At 44.0% G+C, this 18,766-nt stretch overlaps 1 protein-coding gene across 1 annotated transcript in view; it reads right to left on the bottom strand.

Annotated features, from left to right (window-relative positions):
• The window catches only part of LOC140895296 (uncharacterized), a 69,361-nt gene that overhangs the window by 14,774 nt on the left and 35,821 nt on the right, over window positions 1-18,766 (bottom strand). The window contains exons 18-25 of the mRNA XM_078847987.1: window positions 15,816-15,887; window positions 12,349-12,417; window positions 9,647-9,718; window positions 7,546-7,614; window positions 7,357-7,425; window positions 5,216-5,284; window positions 3,951-4,019; window positions 2,016-2,084 (exon numbers count right to left, since the gene is read on the bottom strand). Coding sequence (XP_078704113.1) covers window positions 2,016-2,084; window positions 3,951-4,019; window positions 5,216-5,284; window positions 7,357-7,425; window positions 7,546-7,614; window positions 9,647-9,718; window positions 12,349-12,417; window positions 15,816-15,887 — 558 coding nt within the window. The remainder of the gene's footprint in view (window positions 1-2,015; window positions 2,085-3,950; window positions 4,020-5,215; window positions 5,285-7,356; window positions 7,426-7,545; window positions 7,615-9,646; window positions 9,719-12,348; window positions 12,418-15,815; window positions 15,888-18,766) is intronic.

Genomic DNA, 18,766 nt, shown 5'->3' with positions numbered 1-18,766 from the left:
CAATAATGTGTGATGTCCACCTAGAACAGGGGTGGGCAAACTACGGCCCGGGGGCCACATCCGGCCCTTAAATCTTTTTAATCCGGCCCTCGAGCTCCAGCCGGTGAGTGGGGTCGGGGACTTGCCCTGCTGTGCGTATGCCATGACTTTGCACAGTTCCTGGAAGCAGCGGCATGTCCTCCCTTCTGCTCCTACATGTAGGGGCAGCCAGAGGTCTTCATGCTTCCCTGCCCCAAGCACTGCCTCCGCAGCTCCCATTGGTCGGGAACCATGACCAGTGGGAGCTGCAGGGGCGGCACCTGTGGATGGGGCAGCGCGCAGACCCACCTGGCCCTGCCTCTGCGTAGGAGTCAGAGGGGACATGCTGCTGCTTCCGGGAGCTGCTTGAGGTAAGTGCCATCTGGAGCCTGAACCCCTAACCCACTCTCATGCCCCAACCTCCTGTCCCAGCCTAATCCTCCTCCCGCCCTCTGAACCCCTCGGTCCCAGCCCAGAGCACCCTCCTGCACCCCCAACACCTCATTCCCAGCCCCAGCCCAGAGCCTGCACACCCCCATACCCCCCAACCCCCTGCCCCAGCCCAGAGCCCTCTCCCGCACCCTGGACTCCTCATTTCTGGCCCCACCCCAGAGCCTGCACCCCCAGCCGGAGCCCTCACCCACTCCCACACTCCAACCCCCAATTTTGTGAGCACTCATGTCCTGCCACACAATTTCCATACTCAGATGTGGCCCTTGGGCCAAAAAGTTTGCCCACCCCTGTCCTAGAAGTACCATGGCCACAATTCATCAGAGAGACAATAAGGAGATATTTGTTTTTCAAATGTTATCAGATAACTAATGGCTGTAATATGGTTCAGCTTTCAGAAAGCTCATTAAGGACTAACTGGGCACTGACAGTGAATCACTCTCACCCTTAGAGGTGAGCTCTCCAGTGAAAGGATGCAGCACGTTGGTGAGGCAGTGGGGAGAAGACTGCCCTGTGGATAAAGAACTAGAATTTCCAATATAGCACCTTCCACCAACACTAAATTCATTTTAAAACACCGCAAGACACATGCACTAATTATATGGCAAAGCAAATAAATGGTACTTTGTTGCCTATTTATAAACGTTTCATTTTTAATGGATTTTCTGTGTTATTCACATGAAAATAACTGCAACCAACACATTTTAACATTCATGAATTTTATATAAATATAGCTCTAATAATTCTCACTAGATCTGTTGGTCAAAATTTGAAAAGAAATAGACTTCGAAACACAAAATGTGCTGGTTACTTCTTTGATCTCTATGTGCATAACTTTTGTTTTAATCATTTGTAAGGGTCTAACCACACAGTGGATCCCACTTACAGGCCCAATCCTGTACCCAGTCTACAGGCTGTGGCTGCTCTGTGGTTGCTACTGCAGCCTCTGGCTGCGTTAGCTTCTGCGACAGACATACCTATCCCTATAACTGTGTACCATTTGATCAGTGTAGTCACAGATCCCTTGGCCAAGACCCTGTCCGCCATGCTAACATGGACTGAACCTCTGGGAGCATTACTCTGCAATGTACAGGCAATACAAAACCAGTTTGCAGGCTCGTTGCCTCCTACCCTGGTGTAAGCAATACTGTTACATTCAAGGGTTTTGTGGCTGGGGATTGTAGGGAGGCAGGATCCTTCCCATAGTAAGTTTGGAAAAAGTGACACTTCTTGGACAGATCTCAATCACTAAATTAACAAATTTCCTTTTTTCTGTGCATAGTACGAAACAAAATAGCACTTGGCCTGGGTGAGTCACTTAACTACTTTATCTCTGTTTTCCCATCTGCAAAATGGGGACACTGACTCCCCCTTCTATCTTACTCATGGGACCAGTTGTTTCTAGAGTAGCATGAGAACAGAAAGTACTGCAGTGTGTGTGTGTGCGTGTGTGTATGTACAAGTATTTACATTATATTTGTATATTAAACATTTCTTTTTTTATAAAATTGTTGATGAAGTGAGACAAAACTGTTTAATTGACTTACTTTTGGTCCTGGAAGGCCTTCTCCTGGAGGACCTGGGAGACCAACTGGTCCTCGAACACCTGGATCACCCTGAAAATTGATACTTGTAAAAACCACATACTGAATTCAGGCACGGCTTCATGGGTTTATGGGTTCAGTTGCACGCACAGAAATCATGAAACCAAGGATACAAAAACACTGATTGTTTTATATACTCCATTAATAGGTATTTATATTGAAACATCACGAAGGAGTATCATTTTGACTGGACCCTAGGCAAATATATACTTCTTCCACTAGTGCAGGGGGAGACGTGGAGGTAGGGAGCCGAGGGGGGTTGGAGAGTGAACCCACCCTGCACTCATCCCACAACGATGTTTTCTGTCCTGTGGGACTGGGACTGGGTGCCCACTGTCATCATTGTGATCTGGTGCCACTCAGGTTGATGGTTGCCCAAGTGACCCTTTGTGCCAGATCACAATGCCCAGAGTGGGGAGTTGGGTCCATCCTGAGAGGCAGAAGACACTAGCCTATGCTTTTGGGCTCCACACCAAATTTATAGTATAGTTTAGTATAGTGCACTCATTGAATTGGGAAGCTACATCTGCTCCTGAGTGAATACCAGAGTTTCACTTGTTTTTATGATTTCCATTGTTTGCAGTGCTCAATGGGGGACAAAAGGAAATAGGGGAATTAGCTAAACACCAAAGCACATGTCTGAACAAGTCTAATTAAAGAGCAGGACAGGTTGGGTCAAAGAAAATGTATTAAACTAGGAATGAGCACTGGCAAGTTGTCCAATTTGACTGAAGAACAAAAGACTAGCTCCTCTTAGCTGGTGCAAATGGCCTTTGCCATAACATCACTATAATTTCAGTACTCTTATTATATAGTAACCAGGGGTTTGAGCCAGCTGCCACTGAGCCAATGGGAGTCATTCCTTTGACTCTCAGGGGAGTTGAATTGGACTGCATGTTATTTAGTTGCTGTTTGGTGTTACTCTTTACCCCTCAGGGGCCTGGGGCAGACAGTATTCTGGTTATGTTGGGAGGGAGTTTTATGTCAAGAGATATAAAATGTGATAAAACTGTAGAAATCCCATCAAAGTACTTGTATAATTCAAATCAGCTTGCAGCTCCTTTTTATTTATATAAACAATTGTCAGTACATCTAGGTGACCTTCATAGGAGAGGGAAGTGATATCCCATTATGCTCTGTACACTCACTAGTCATTGGAGAGAGAGGGATAACTGAGTTCTGAAGCAAAGTTTGAATGAAAGAATGAAACACAGCACATAACAAATGTACCACAGTGCACCATTAAAGGGCAATTACATTTATGGTGATATTGCACCATACCTAAAGCATATATCAGTGCTACACATATTTGTTAATTATAGATCTGATCAGGCTCCTATTGGAATCAGTGGGAGTTTTGCCATTTATTTCAACTGAAGCAGAATCTGGGTTCTCCCTAAATTTTGTAGATTCCTTTGAGCTACTTCCATTTGTGTACATAGTCCATAGCCCTTCAATAATGTGACCATGGAATATTCATTAGTGTTTACTAGTATCTCTCAGGAAAGCTGCATGAGATTTTCATTAGGCTAATTATTATTTCTATTCTAAACAGGTTGTAAGTGTCCGCTGAAGAGAAAACGAAAAGTCCTTAGGCCATGATTGTGTTTAATATTAAGTATGTTTGATCTCTGATATATATCTGATAACGGATATATTTTTGAAAAATACAGAGGAATATATGCAATAATATATGAAAAAAGCACATCTTTTCTCCATGCACTAGAAGTCTCTGAAAGGGATAATATTTTAGATACTAATGAATAAACCAAATCTGGGTTTAACAGACCTGACTGTACTTTGAATATAACCCATCTGAAGGAAACAATATCTATGTAAATGAGAATTTGCTTTATATTTGAGTTTAGTAGCCTGTACCTTAGGTCCTGGTGATCCAAATCCTTCGGGGCCTTGTTCACCAGGAGCTCCTGGAAGACCTGGAAGTCCCTAACATGGAAGGCACACACAGACAGACTATTAATCTAATCTGAGGCTACATCAAAGGGATGCGGGTTGTGTTTTTATGGGACACTCTCTCTTTGTAAACAACACATTCAATTCTACCTTCAGGAAAGCATGCACTGAAGTCTATGGGAACTGTATGCATGTTTGGAGATACAGGATTCTCTGATACCATGAGCCAGATGCAAGGAATCCCAGCATCAGATTTCACAAGTGCATCAGAAAACATGACAGTAATTTGTATTTTGACCTTTACTAACTTCACTTGACAACATTTTGACACTTAACTTCTTTAATTCTTAAATATTAGAAATATTAGAGAACTTAATGTAGATCAGTGCTGACTCATCATCATTAGACACTTTGGGCTCTCTTCACAATAAATGTTCATTATGCTCTGGAATGTTGGCACATCACTCATGTAACTGACAGGTCCTGCAGTATGTGTTTCTGCATGTTACAGGTATACAAGTGGTTAAGGGTCAGACTGTGCCTGGCTCATGCATACGCAAAGGAGGATGAGGATACAAGGAGCCTCTTCTCTTTGAACCCTCTTCATGTGGCTGGCGAAGCATTTGTCAGCCCTAGCCTGAGAAAGGGGGCTGAGAGGGGTGAGAAGGACCCCACCACAGAGGTCAGCAAAAGTGACCAACAGCAGAGGAATGTGCACACTACTTTCTCTTTAAGGGTGATGTGGTACCTGCTTTTTCTAGAAGTTCCCTGAGGCACGATGCTTCCCAGAGCTCCCACTGGTGTACTGCAGCTGTGCAAGAACTGATTTTCAGAACTGTGGCATAACGCCACAGTTAGCTCTAAACAGTTTCCCTGGCTGACTCTGACTAGATGTTCTATCAGCTACATCAAGAGGGAAGAACCAGCCCTGCATTAGGATATTAAGGATACTGCTTGAAACATCAGTGATGGCATTAGAAATTTCCAACTTGTAATCTCTTGAAGATTGTAATCAGAATGAATGAGAGGCTTTGCTCCTTGGAAGGAGTTAGACTCTCATGCTTCCCAGAGGGAAAATTTCCCTTTCACTCCCAACACTTTGATGAGCCTCCACGGCAGATGAGCCTAGGAGGCCCATAAACTTCCTGCGGTCCAACAGCCATGGAGGCTAATTTCATCTGGTCATGTTTATCTATTCACAATGGGCATGTCAAAAATTGTCTACTCACAGGTGGGCCTGGATAACCATCTCCCTTTGGCCCAAATGGTCCAGGTAGTCCCGGATGACCACGGTCACCCTGATAATAGCAGAAAAATAGTTAAAGCACATGCCCATACAATAGCGGTCAGGTTGGTTTACACAAAAATAAAACTCGTCTGCAGAATTTGGCAAACAAATACTGAAAATGGCTCTCTCTTATTTGTATATTTCAGTTTATCAATGGCTGATGATGTAAGAGTGGGCTTAAGTTAGGGGACCGAAAGGCTCTGAGGACTTACAGGGCCTTTCAGTTCTAGAATGCCAGTTCAAATCTTGTCCAAAGGCTCTGTAATTACCATACATTGTTACAATTTGGTGGCCCATGTAGAATGAGTTGATGGCCTCAGTCCAATTCCCGATGCTCACATCTCAAATACCATCGCTCCAGGCCCTGTCGGAGTTGAGGGCATTCAGCAACTTCCAGGACTGGGCCCAAAATTGGCACCCTTGTTGACAGTGTCAGCAGAGAGGCACAGAAACTGAATTACCCTCTAACTGCATGGGACAGTACCTGCAGCTGAGGCTGCCAAACTACAGCAGAACAGTGGGAGGAAGTTATCACTGCCACTGCATATGTTGTACATTTTCTGTGGATAAAATGGAGGATTTAAAGGGAAACCATCAACTTGAAATCCAGTCAGTTTAGAAAAATGTTTTAAAAGTACTGTCATGCATTTCTTCTGCCCCTGAGTTCCCTGTTAAGCTTGTGTGGTTTCAAAATCTCATTTTCTTATATTTTAAAATGTTTTTCATTCTCCTGTTACTGTGTGGAAGACAGACAACAACGGTCTGACTGACTGTACTCAAGGGACTGTCACAGGCACAAAGTCAACAAAAACTGAAAAAACAGGAATAGGAATAACACCCAACTTCATGGGTCCTTGACATCAAATGTAAACTGCACCACTGCTCACCTTTCTGGATATCTAGCCAAAATAGCACCTGAATGAAGAGCAGCTGACTAAAGATGAAGCTAGGCAAGACTGAGGGGTGTGGGAAGAGGGAATGTGTTTGTAATAATTTGCCTCTCCTATATCATCTCACACTTTCAAGGGCATCTGCTATGTGGTCCTTTTGGTAACTGTTGGACTCTGATCTGGCCATGCCGGTGATTCTGTTGTAACTCATACTTAGGAATGAAGCCACCTCCTGAAAAAACTGCAACAGGGAGAAAATGCAGCAACCTATGTGAATGGCACGTAAGTTTTTGTCATCACCCAGGTGCTCTGCTGTCTGTGCTTGCTTCCCAATGGACACAGAAAGCTCAAGCTCTCCATGCAATTGACTCTAGCTAGCTGAGAGGTTGTCTCTCCCACTGTGGTCATGGCTCTTACAACAGCTGTGGAACAAATAAACTGTCCATCAACACATAGAGGCTTGTAAGTGCCAAAGATAGAACTTTCACAGAAGCAGGTCCTAGATTATGGAACTCACACTCTCTCTTGAGAAGAATGAGGACAGACTTAATCATTTTCAGAACTCATAACAAAACTGATTTTTAAACTTAGCTCTCCCTTGATTAGTTACTCACATTCATAACACAACACACCCACCCATGCATACCTGCAGAAAAACAAACACACACAATATCCTTGAAACTACTTAAGCTATTTCTCATACTAGTTGTGAAGAAAATATGTCAGATTGTCTTTTATTTTAAACTATTTTAAAATACTTAGTAGTTGTTCAGAATACAATAATGGAAGCCATAAAGATAGACAGAAACACATGAATAATAAGAGTTAATAAACTTATTTTGTTTGACTTTCTGTTAGCAAAATTTTTACCAACATTTAATTAAATATATTGAGGCAGCCTAACCCAAATATCTTGAATAAGCTCCGCTGTGGCTTGGAGGAATAAAAATGTTCAATAATTGAGATTTTGGTTTCAAGTTTTCAAATGGTTATTTATAAAATGATGAGTAAAGATGGTTTTAAATGTCTTTTGCCGGTCTTTCTTGAGGGATTCTGCGAATCTACTGCAGTCATTCACACTGACAGTTATAGGGCATTTGCTGTCCTAGGTTACCAGCTCTTCAACTTATAGGGTAAGGCCAACCTTGGGTTCTCTTATGTTTTTACTTTAGTCTGCCAGTTTGGGGTTTACCTTAGCGCCAGGAATCCCAACTCCTGGTTCTCCAACTGGGCCAGCTGGACCAGGTAACCCAATGTCACCCTATAATTAAGAAAATATATATCCTGGTTTAATTAGCTCACCATACTCTACAATGGATGCTTAATATATTCCATATGTTGATGATCATAAACATTTGTCAGCTTGGAGTACAGACGTTACCTTTGGTCCTAGAATAGCTCGACCAGGAAGGCCTGGCATTCCAAGACGTCCTGGCCCACCAGGTTCACCCTACAGCAAATGAAAAAAGTAGAATGGATTTTTATGAGAGGTGGGCCTGAGCAGTTTCTGGGTAGCAACATTTCTTGAAGGATGTTTTAATGTTCTATTAAACAAATTGCAAGTGATCATGACAAGTTCTAACTAGTGCAATTATACTGGTTACCAGTATAATACTGATTCCTCAACGGAAAATGGGATTTTTCTTTTTTCTAGTTCATTTTACAATATTTAAGTTTAGAAGATCCTTATACTAATGCACTACAGGCTCAGTCTAAAGTACATTGGAGTCAATAGGAAGACTCTCAATGGGCTTTACTATTGGAATAAACTGAACACTAAAAAATTCAGCCTCTTTCCTTGTCTTAAAATACAAGATTTCCATCTCTAAATACATGTGACTTAGAGTTCTTAAATGTTCTTTTCTCTATATTTTACCCCTTTTCAATTTTTACTCCTCTTGTGTGTTTGTGAACATCAGAAGAGTTCATAGAAAGCTGAAGGAAGGACATGAAATTGCTAGAGATGATAGGCTTGATTCTCCTCTCATTCTCACTGGGGTAAATCAGGAGTAACTTAAAGTCACTGAAATTACATTAACACGAAACCAGTGTAAATAAGAGGAAAATCAAGCCCTGTCCGTTTCATATGTACCTACTGAGACAATGACAGCCCCATCACTGTATTATTCCAAGTACTTCCCAAACATTTAAACATAGAAATAACAATAGTCTTCATCTTCTTTCCCAGACTGTAGAAAAAATAGTGGGATTAGTTCAAAGGGTTTTTTAAATGTTTGTTTGTGTATATATGAGTGGGTATGTTACGTTCCCATATGTAAAGAACTTACGGAGCGAATCCTTAGCTGAAGAAATGAGTTTTACATTAAGTGCTGAGAGTATTTACTTTTGTGGTCATTCATATCTCTTGCAGGAGAGAGCTCATGGCATTCAGTTATTTTTGGTGCATAGGACAAGCCAGATCAAAGGTACCAGAAGGACTGCAGAAGTGTGTGGAGGAGGAGAAGCAATCAAAATGGGCCAAATTTGAGTGGGGTTGCAACCCCATGTGCCATGTTACTATACCACTCACTCAGATTTGACTTGGCTACCCTTCCGTCGTGATTAAGGCTGCAAGTCTTTCATGGAAGTCAGGGATTCTGTGACCTTCCGGGACTTCCGCCGCTGCAGCGGCTGGTGTGACTGACCCAAGGGCCGCCAGAGCAGCTGCTGGGGTGGCCCTGGAGCCAGCCACGCTGGCTGTTGTTTGGGCGGCTCTTGGCAGCTGGTCCTGGGCACTGCCCTGGAGCAGTGGTCCGGGAACAGTGGCGGCGCTCCAGGCTGCCACCCCCGAGCCGCAGTAGTGGTACCCTGGGCCGCCCCCCAGCCTGGAGGAGGAGCGGCAGCGGGACCCCCGGACCATCTCCCACTGGAAGCAGCGGCGGCGGTGGCAGGATCCTTGGCCATCCACCCACCCAGGAGCAGCAGCAGGACCACAGGCCGCTCCCCCCGAGGAGTAGCGGTGACCACCAGAGCACCCCGCCAGAGCAGCTGTGTCTGCTGGAGCGCCCACCCTCCCCTAGCACCTGAGATGTAGTTAAGGGTATTTTTAGTGACTTTTTGTTTATTGCCCATAACCTGTCCATGACTTTTACTAAAAATACCCGTGACCTAATCTTAGCCTTAGTCATGATTTGGGCCAATGTTGAGAGAGTGTCTGGCATTGCAGCCTGATGCATGGGGTCTCCAGTAACCCACTCAGATTTGGCCTGACTGCTTTTCTGTCATGCAAGCAGGGAAGAGGATCTGCCATTACACCAACCAGCTTCAGTCAGGGGCCAAGGAGAGGGTGTGGGCCCTCTTCTCCTCCTCCACTCCAATTGAGCCTGACTGAGTTCAAGATCTCAAAACTGGGGGTGAGGGGACATGTATTCTCCCGTTTAAAAGGTGGGGGGCAGTGGCCTTTTCACCCCACCATCTCCACCACTGATGAGCTATATCTTTGAGACCTCAATTATAAAGATACAGTACAAAACTAAGAGTACTTTAGCACCGGCAGGTCCAGGTACTCCTGTTGGTCCCGATAATCCACGTACACCTCTCTGACCTTGATCACCCTACACAAATGAAGAAACATTATTCTACATTTTATCAATATGGTTAGCAAAAAGTCATTTGAAATCTCTTATAAAAATCAATCAAATCAGGGCCGCACAGGTCTTTTTGGGGCCTAGGGCAAAATCTGAAACTAAGCTTCCTCCCATCCTTTCCAAAAATAACTACCACTGAAGGGAGGCAGGGGGAGAGGTTGGAGAGCAAGCCTGCCCTGCTCTCACCTCATAGGTGTGGGTCCTGTCCCACAGGGCTAGGCCTGGCTCCCTGCTCAGGGTGCTATGACCAGGCATGCAGGGTTGCAGCACCACTCAGTTTGGCCCAGTGTCCCCTCCATCATGACAGAAAGGTTGGTGGGCTAAATTTCAGTTAGTTGTTGCAACCTCACACAAGAGCAATGACACTCACTCAAATTTGCCTGGCTCTTCCTCTGTCATGATGAAGGGGTTGCTGGGCCAAACCTGAGCGGTGCTATGACCCCATATGCTGGGTCCCAACACCACTTGGTCTGACGCCTCTCTCAAAAGTGGGGTCCAGGGCAAACTACCTGTTTTACACCTGCTGCCCCAGGGGGCCATGAACTAAACAAGGGCCTTATTCTACAGCTGCTGCACATGAGAAATTTCCATTAACTTCAATGGGAAGTCAATTAATTCAACTTCAATTGCAGACAATGGGCCAAATTCTCCCTTAATTACATCTGTGTAAATCAGGTGTAGCTTCTTGAATGTCAATGGTTCTACACTGGTATAAAACCATTGTGAAGAGACTCAGATCCAAAAGGAGTTGTTTGCTTGCATCAGCAAAGTCGAGTCTAGTGAGTGGAATCAAATAATAGAGAAATCATTTACATGAAATTATTTTAATAAAAAAGACTAATAAATAACTGGAGACCCATTTTTTAAAGGTAAATACACTATACGTATAATAAGATCTTTTTGTCTGTCAAGGAAAATCAACAAGCCAAAACACTCACCCTGATTAATCTGTTTATATACTTCTAGACAGAAAAATGTGAAGATCAAGTGTAGGTTGTAAAGGGATAACTATTAACACATTATTAGAACACAGTTATAACAAAAATACACACGAGATAGTGGTTCAGAAGACCTAAACATCTGAAATTCTGGAAACACTCAGTTAGGGTTCCAACCCCAGCCATAACTCTCTCTTTACCCTGTAGGATATCACCTAAATATATTTCCTAGAGAGGAAATCTTTTGAACTCATCTTAGATAGTGTAATTTCCAGTCTTCACTTTCTCTTAGCCCTTAAAACTTATTGTTATGGTGACCTTCAACCTATGTAAAGAGGACTGGATGCAGCTTCTTCCAGACACCCTAACTCAGAGGTGGGTAAACTATGGCTTCTGGGCCACATCCGGCCCGCGGGACCATCCTGCCCAGCCCCTTAGCTCCCGGCCGCAGAGGCTAGCCCCCGGCCCCTCCCCTGCTGTCCTCCCTCCTCCGCAGGTTCAGCGCACCACGCTGCCAGTGCTCTAGCCCGACGCTCCTGTTGGGCAGCGTGGGTGGCATGGCTGGCTCCGGCCAGGCTGCGAGCTCCTGCTGCTCTAAGCAGCATGGTAAGGGGGAGGAGAGTGTGTGGGGGGGGGGTTGGATAAGGGGCAGGGGGTCCCGTGGGCAGTCAGGGGACAGGGAGCAGGGGCGGTTGGATGGGCATGGGAGTCCCAGGGGAGCTGCCAGGGGGCAGGGGTGTGGATAGGGGTCGAGGCAGTCAGGGACAGGGAGCAGGGGGAGGTTGGATGGGGCAGAGGTTCGAGTGGGGGGTCAGGGAACAGGGGCCTTGGATGGGTTGGGAGTTCCGAAGGGGGCAGTCAGGAGTGGGAAGTGGGAGGGGACGGATAGGGTCGGGGGGCACAGCCTTCCCTACTTGGCCCTCCATACAGTTTCACAACGCCGATGTGCCCCTCGGGCCAAAAAGTTTGCCCACCCCTGCTCTAATTGAATGGGTTTCGTTAGCACTGACCCCCCACTTGGTAAGGCAACTCCCATCTTTTTATGTGCTGTATATTTATACCTGCCTACTTTTTTTCACTCCATGCATCTGATGAAGTGGGTCATAGCCCACGAAAGCTTATACCCAAACAAATTTGTTAGTCTCTAAGGTGCCACAAGGACTCCTCGTTGTTTTTGCTGATACAGACTAACATGGCTACCCCTCTGAAACCTGTCACCATTTTTTCAGGTGTCTAGAGGGCTTCCTAGAGAATGATCAGAGGTGTTTCATCCTCCTGCAACCAATCATGCAAACATAGGCCCAATCATGCAAACATCTATTTGAGTAATCCTTACTCAGATGAGTAGCAATCGGAGGATCTGCAGGATTGGAGACTGTAGCAGTGTATTGAATTGCTACTGGATTGATGGGCTGCCCAGCTCCACAATGAAAACTTGCCTTTAATTGTATTTTATCAATTTCACTACATTTTTTTTATTGGGCTGAGACTGAAACCAACTTTGCAGTCAGCCTGTTTCACAATATAATTAAGAAAATCACATAGTGCACTTTTTCTTCACTGTATTTATTTATACTCCACCAAGATGGGGAAAACTGTGACAAATCTATTCCCTGAGCATTGCTTTAGCTAACTTTAATTTTCACAAGGAATTCTTACCTTCTCACCTTGTATTCCAATCCCGGGGGCACCCTCAGGACCTCGAAGACCAGGTACTCCTGGCTCCCCCTGTAATGAAAAAAACAAATCAGCACTTGAATTTAGTTGTATTTTTAATTAGTTTTATTATTAAGTTGTAAGGCTGGAAACAGAAGTCCTCTCTTTAGTCATAGAAACTATATACTCAGGTAGCAAGTCCTGCATTGCTTACTCAGAGTAAGAGATACCTCAGACGAGTTTGTATATACATTTGTTATAAGATAAATTCTGAATTAGTTTGAATAAACTGCAGCTCAGCAGGAGCAGGAGTGGAATCCTGGCCCCTTTGAAGTCAATGACAAAATTCCCATTGACCTCAGTGGGGCCTCAGGTTTTCAGACAGTCTCAGTAATGAACTCTTGCAGGGATGTACAAGGTGACATGTTTCTGGCAATAAATGATGTCATGCTCAATACATTATTTTTAAACATGTAATGCAAACTGTATTATAATGTTTAGCCACTCGGTTGCCCCTTGCATAACATACTTTACCTGAGCTGGATAGTGTCTTAGAGAATGTCTACACACTGAAAATGCTTCGGCAGCACTACTGTTGCACTTCAGTGTAGAAACTACCTATGTCGACCAGAGGAGTTTTCCCCTTGGTGTAGGTAATCCACATCCCCAAGAGGCAGTAACACTATCTACACTGGAAGTTAGGTTGGCATCGCTAAGTCTCTCAGGGACATAGACTATTTTTCCAGGTATGTAGAAATAATGTACTTGAAAGTCATAACAGGTTGCAGTATTACAGAGAAACTGGAGTGCACTTATTTGACAAAGGAAACACAATGAACTTATGACTGCCTGATGGACCTTCAGCCTGGAGCCAAGGTTCCCTTCAGTCATATATATGCCTCTCTGAACCAGAACTTCTGACTCTTCGCACCTATCTGCACGAAAGCCTACAGAAGGGGTTTATCCATCCATCCACATGTTTGGTGGGGGCCCCAATCTTCTCTGTTAAGAAGAAGAATGGCTCCTTGAGGCCCTGAATTGATTACTGGGCACTCAACAAGGTGACTATTCAGAACTGATATCCCTGCTCCCTGTCATCCACAAACTCTTACATCAACTGCACTCCACTCGAATTTTCACAAAACTAGACGTGAGTGGGGCCTATAACCTGGTGTGTGTCTGTGTTTGAGAGGGAGACGAGTGGAAGATGACCTTCCATGCCCACTATGGTCGCTTTGAGTATTTGGTCATGCTGTCCAGTCTATGCCATACCCCAGCAACCTTCCAGCATATTCGGGGACATGCTGGACTGATTCATTACTATTTACCTGGATGACATTCTTATTTTTTCTGAGAACCAGGCCTTCACTATAGGCGATAAAGTCTGGTTTTCTGCCCAAATTCTTAAATCAATGTATCAGCAAACTTGGACACCTGCCAAATCTGGGGAAAACTTCCTGCTTAGCCCCACTCCTCTCCGCACTGCAGCCTTTGGCCAATAAGCATTCGGGGCCAAGAAGAATACTGGCCTGCTTCCTTGCTAACTTCACTACTAAGAAATAATAGGGTCAGTTGCACTGCCCTAGAACTGCCTGATTAATCGCAGTGCCCACTGCCTGCAGGATCAGCAGCCTGATTTATAAGCCCAACAGCAATAGCAAAGCACTGGCTGCTCAGCACAAATGCCCATAGATTTTCTGCCTTCCTCTGCTTGCCTCATTCCTAGCCCTGCTCCTGCCTTGCTCCAGCCTAGAACCTGCTCTGCACCTGGCCTTGTTCCAGTCCTGTCCCAGCCTTGCTCCTGCCTTGGAACCAGCCCTGTTCCTGCTTTCCCTGACTCCAGATAACACAGTTATGACCCTTAGCTCTGACTCTCTGGACCCTTGGCTCTGGTATGTTGACTCTGACAACTAGGCCTGACTCCTGCTCTGACCACTCAGTCTGACTACCTATGACCTGGTCCCCTGACATCAGGTAACTCAAAAATGGCTGAACATATTTCTGTGAAAGATTTCCCTCAAAATATACTTTTGGGCTGAGAATTTTGAACCCCCCACCCCTCCCAAAAATCAATCAATTTATTTATTTTTGAGAAAGAAAAAAGGCACTGTCAAAGGTTTCTAGCTCACCCTCATGTATACTCATATCAAACTCTGATATCATTGGCAACATGGGAAGCCCGTTAATAATTGTGGACCTATGATGGGATGTTCACATCAGCCCTGATGGGGTTAAGGTGGCTCAGAAAGAGCCAATTAACCATATAACTGCACCTGGGGAAGAGACAGGGACTGATAAAGGCTACCTGAGGATGCTGCCCAGCTGGGCAGGGGAGGCTGAGCTTGTATAAAGCCATGAAGTTTGCAGCAGAAGGGGGCTGCTACAGTTGAGGCTAATAACATACATCAGAGCAGGGATAGACCTAATGAAGTGTTTTAGTTTAGAGCACTATCTGGCCATTGTGGCTTAAACGGAAATATTTTTTTGAATAAATAGACCCAATGATGGACTGTGTGTGTTCTGTAGGGTGAATGAAACAATTGATGACCTTTTATAGCTATGTAAGGTCTTTGATAAAGAAAGGGAGAAACTTTCTGAGGAATTTAAACATCTTAAGGTAACAAAAATTATATTGTTATTTAGTAAAAACATTGGGGAAATGGGGCATTATTAAAAGGCACTGTTACATTAAAGACAGCGGGCAGAGAGACATTATAAATGGCTAAGTAATGAGGAACTATAGTTGGTGGCAGGTATAAACTATTCAGTCAAGTCTGCTTCGCCATACAAAAGAGGAAGAAGGGGGCTGCAAGGAGATGGTCTGCAGCCTTTCTTTTGAAAGGATGAAATCTAGAAGAGACCATAAGCCCTGGGGTCTGGACCCTGAAATGATGGTCAACCCAGAGGGTTTTGGGTGAGAGAGGCTTGAGCAAGGTTGGAAGTGGTCTAGAGAAATAGCAACGGTGTCTGGGATTGAACAGACTGGTTGCTAGGCATAAGGTCGCTGGGCTGAAACCTGGTGTAGTGGGTGGGCCCGTGTTTGTGAACCAGCCACTGGGAAAGTGGCATAGAATTGGCACAGAGGACTGCCTGGGACAGTGTACAGACTGCTGGTCCAGAGGGACTTTGGTACCCTGGAAGGGGAGGACTGGAGGGTGACCTGGATGGAGGGCTGAGTCACAAAGAGGGAGCACCCTGAGTCTACAGAGAGAGAGAAACCATTCTCCATGGTGTGAACAACCAAAGGACTGGGCACCAGAGAGCTAATCCCCTGACTCAGTGGTGAGTGTACCCTGTTACAGGTCATCACTGCATCTAGATCTCCCTTTCTCAGCAATCCCTTTGTCAATCCCTTTGTCCCAGACTCCATGGAGGGCTTTCTGCTGGACCAGGGTATCCATATGAGGGATGGGGCAGGCAGTATGTGAGCTGAGAGAGGAGAAAGGTTTGGGACAAAGAAATACACAAACCTTTTGTCCTGGGGCTCCATCTTCCCCTGGAAGACCAGGCAGACCTGCCAGTCCTGAAGATCCTGGTTCACCCTGAAATGGAGATAAATAAAAACATGTCCATATCTTAAATGTAACTATATACCATTATCTCTTATAATCTGGGAACCTCTTTTTTTAAAAAAGGGCTCCTAATTTTTTGCAAGAAAAACCTTTAGGCATATGAGATCTAATCTTGCAGTCATTCTGTACACAGAACTTCTCTGAATTCCAGACATGGAAGGAAGGAAGGATCAGGAAATACTGTACTAGCTGATTATTAAGAGCATGCATTATATATTAAGGATAAACTATGTAATTAATCAAGTATCAGAGGGGTAGCCATGTTAGTCTGGATCTGTAAAAGCGGCAAAGAGTCCTGTGGCACCTTGTAGGCTTGTAGATTTGTATTCACCCATGAAAGCTTAAGCTCCAATACGTCTGTTAGTCTATCAGGTGCCACAGGACTCTTTGCTGCTTTTATATAATGGATGTTAGTTAGGCATACAATTGTTTTGAATATTGGTAGTCTGGGAGGGTGACCTAAGTTCCTAAATTTGTGTTTGGCTGAAAGTTTATAAGACTTATAACCTGTTTTTGAAGATATAAGAATTGAGAGGCGTAGTAGTAGTTAATAACTTGTGAATTGATGTCAGTGCTCAGGCACCACAATGATAGACAACTTTGCGAAAACCGACATAAATGAGAACAGGTTTTACAAAAATATCTAAGCACACAAATACTTTTAACAGTATCTGAAACCAGTAAATTAATGCTAGTTGTGGAACTACATACTGTAATAATGGGTATTAATGTTTTTGTTTACTACTTTAGAAGTTGAGGTAGCTTGGAATTGTTTGTTGTGGAGTATGAACCTCTGAAAAGACCAGTGCTGGTCTTTGCAGTTAGATGACTTGAAGTAGTCCACCAGGATAGCTTGCAAGAAACTTTGCTGCATCCCTAGCTGAAGGAATATCATTATATGCTAGTTAACTAAGTTGTCATCTGGGATATTAACTAATTTACATATTTAGACCTCTTCATTAAGTAAGTTAAATACATCCCCATCAACTTTAAGTCTTACCTGTTTCATTGTCCATCTTCCTGACTTTCAATAACCTCAATAAACACAATCATGCGGGTGCTATTCTACCTCTTTTCTGAATTTCCATTATGGACCACAAAAAGAAAAGGAGTACTTGTGGCACCTTAGAGACTAACCAATTTATTTGAGCATAAGCTTTCGTGAGCTACAGCTCACTTCATCAGATGCATAAAGTGGAAAATACAGTGAGGAGATTTATGCACTAATACTCATTACAATTTCTCTTTTTCACCATGATTTCAGAAATTTCCATCCCACCATCAACCTCAGCCTGGACCAGTCCACACAAGAGATCCACTTCCTGGACACTACAGTGCTAATAAGTGATGATCACATAACCACCACCCTATACCGGAAACCTACTGACCACTATTCCTACCTACATGCCTCCAGCTTTCACCCAGACCACACCACACGATCCATTGTCTACAGCCAAGCTCTGCGATACAACCGCATTTGCTCCAACCCCTCAGACAGAGACAAACACCTACAAGATCTCTATCAAGCATTCTTAGAACTACAATACCCACCTGCTGAAGTGAAGAAACAGATTGACAGAGCCAGAAGAGTACCCAGAAGTCAGTTACTACAGGACAGGCCCAACAAAGAAAATAACAGAACGTCACTAGCCGTCACCTTCAGCCCCCAACTAAAACCTCTCCAATGCATTATCAAGGATCTACAACCTATCTTGAAGGACGACCCAACACTCTCACAAATCTTAGGAGACAGGCCAGTCCTTGCCTACAGACAGCCCCCCAACCTGAAGCAAATACTCACCAGCAACCACACACCACACAACAGAACCACTTAGCCAGGAACCTATCCTTGCAACAAGGCCCGTTGCCAACTGTGCCCACATATCTATTCAGGGGACACCATCATAGGGCCTAATCACATCAGCCACACTATCAGAGGCTCGTTCACCTGCGCATCTACCAATGTGATATACCATCATGTGCCAGCAATGCCCGTCTGCCATGTACATTGGTCAAACTGGACAGTCTCTATGTAAAAGAATAAATGGACACAAATCAGATGTCAAGAATTATAACATTCATAAACCAGTCGGAGAACACTTCAATCTCTCTGGTGTCTCGATTTCTGATCTAAAAGTGAGTATTCTTCAACAAAAAAACTTCGAAAACAGACTCCAACAAGAGACTGCTGAATTGGAATTACTTTGCAAATTGGATACAATTAACTTAGGCTTGAATAGAGACTGGAAGTGGTTGAGTCATTATACAAAGTAAAACTATTTCCCCTTGTTTATGCCTCCCCTCCACTGTTCCTCAGACATTCTTGTTAACTCCTAGAAATGTGCTGGAAATGGCCCACTTTGATTATCACTTCAAAAGGTTTTCTCTCCTCCCACCCCACTCTCCTGCTGGTAATAGCTATCTTAAGTGATCACTCTCCTTACAATGTGTATTTTTTCATGGTCTGTGTGTATATAAATCTCCTCACTGTATTTTCCACTTTATGCATCCGATGAAGTGAGCTGTAGCTCACAAAAGCTTATGCTCAAATAAATTGGTTAGTCTCTAAGGTGCCACAAGTACCCCTTTTCTTTTTGTGAATACAGACTAACAAGGCTGTTACTCTGAAACCTGTCATTATGGACAACAGTTTCCTTCCATATACTAAATACCGTTCTATAAACTGTCTTTATCATAGAATGGACAAAGAATTTTTCAATTTAAATTTAGGTAGTTTTGAGGATGGAATGAATTTTACCAGCAAACTGAGTTAATTTTGACTAGGGATACTAACTTTTATTTTAAGAGTCACTATCCTATCATTTTAACTAATAACAGTGACAGTATTT

The sequence above is a fragment of the Lepidochelys kempii genome, chromosome 11 (genome assembly GCF_965140285.1).
Source record: "Lepidochelys kempii isolate rLepKem1 chromosome 11, rLepKem1.hap1, whole genome shotgun sequence".
Classification (NCBI taxonomy): domain Eukaryota; kingdom Metazoa; phylum Chordata; order Testudines; family Cheloniidae; genus Lepidochelys; species Lepidochelys kempii.
This window is presented reverse-complemented; position numbering and strand designations above follow the sequence as displayed.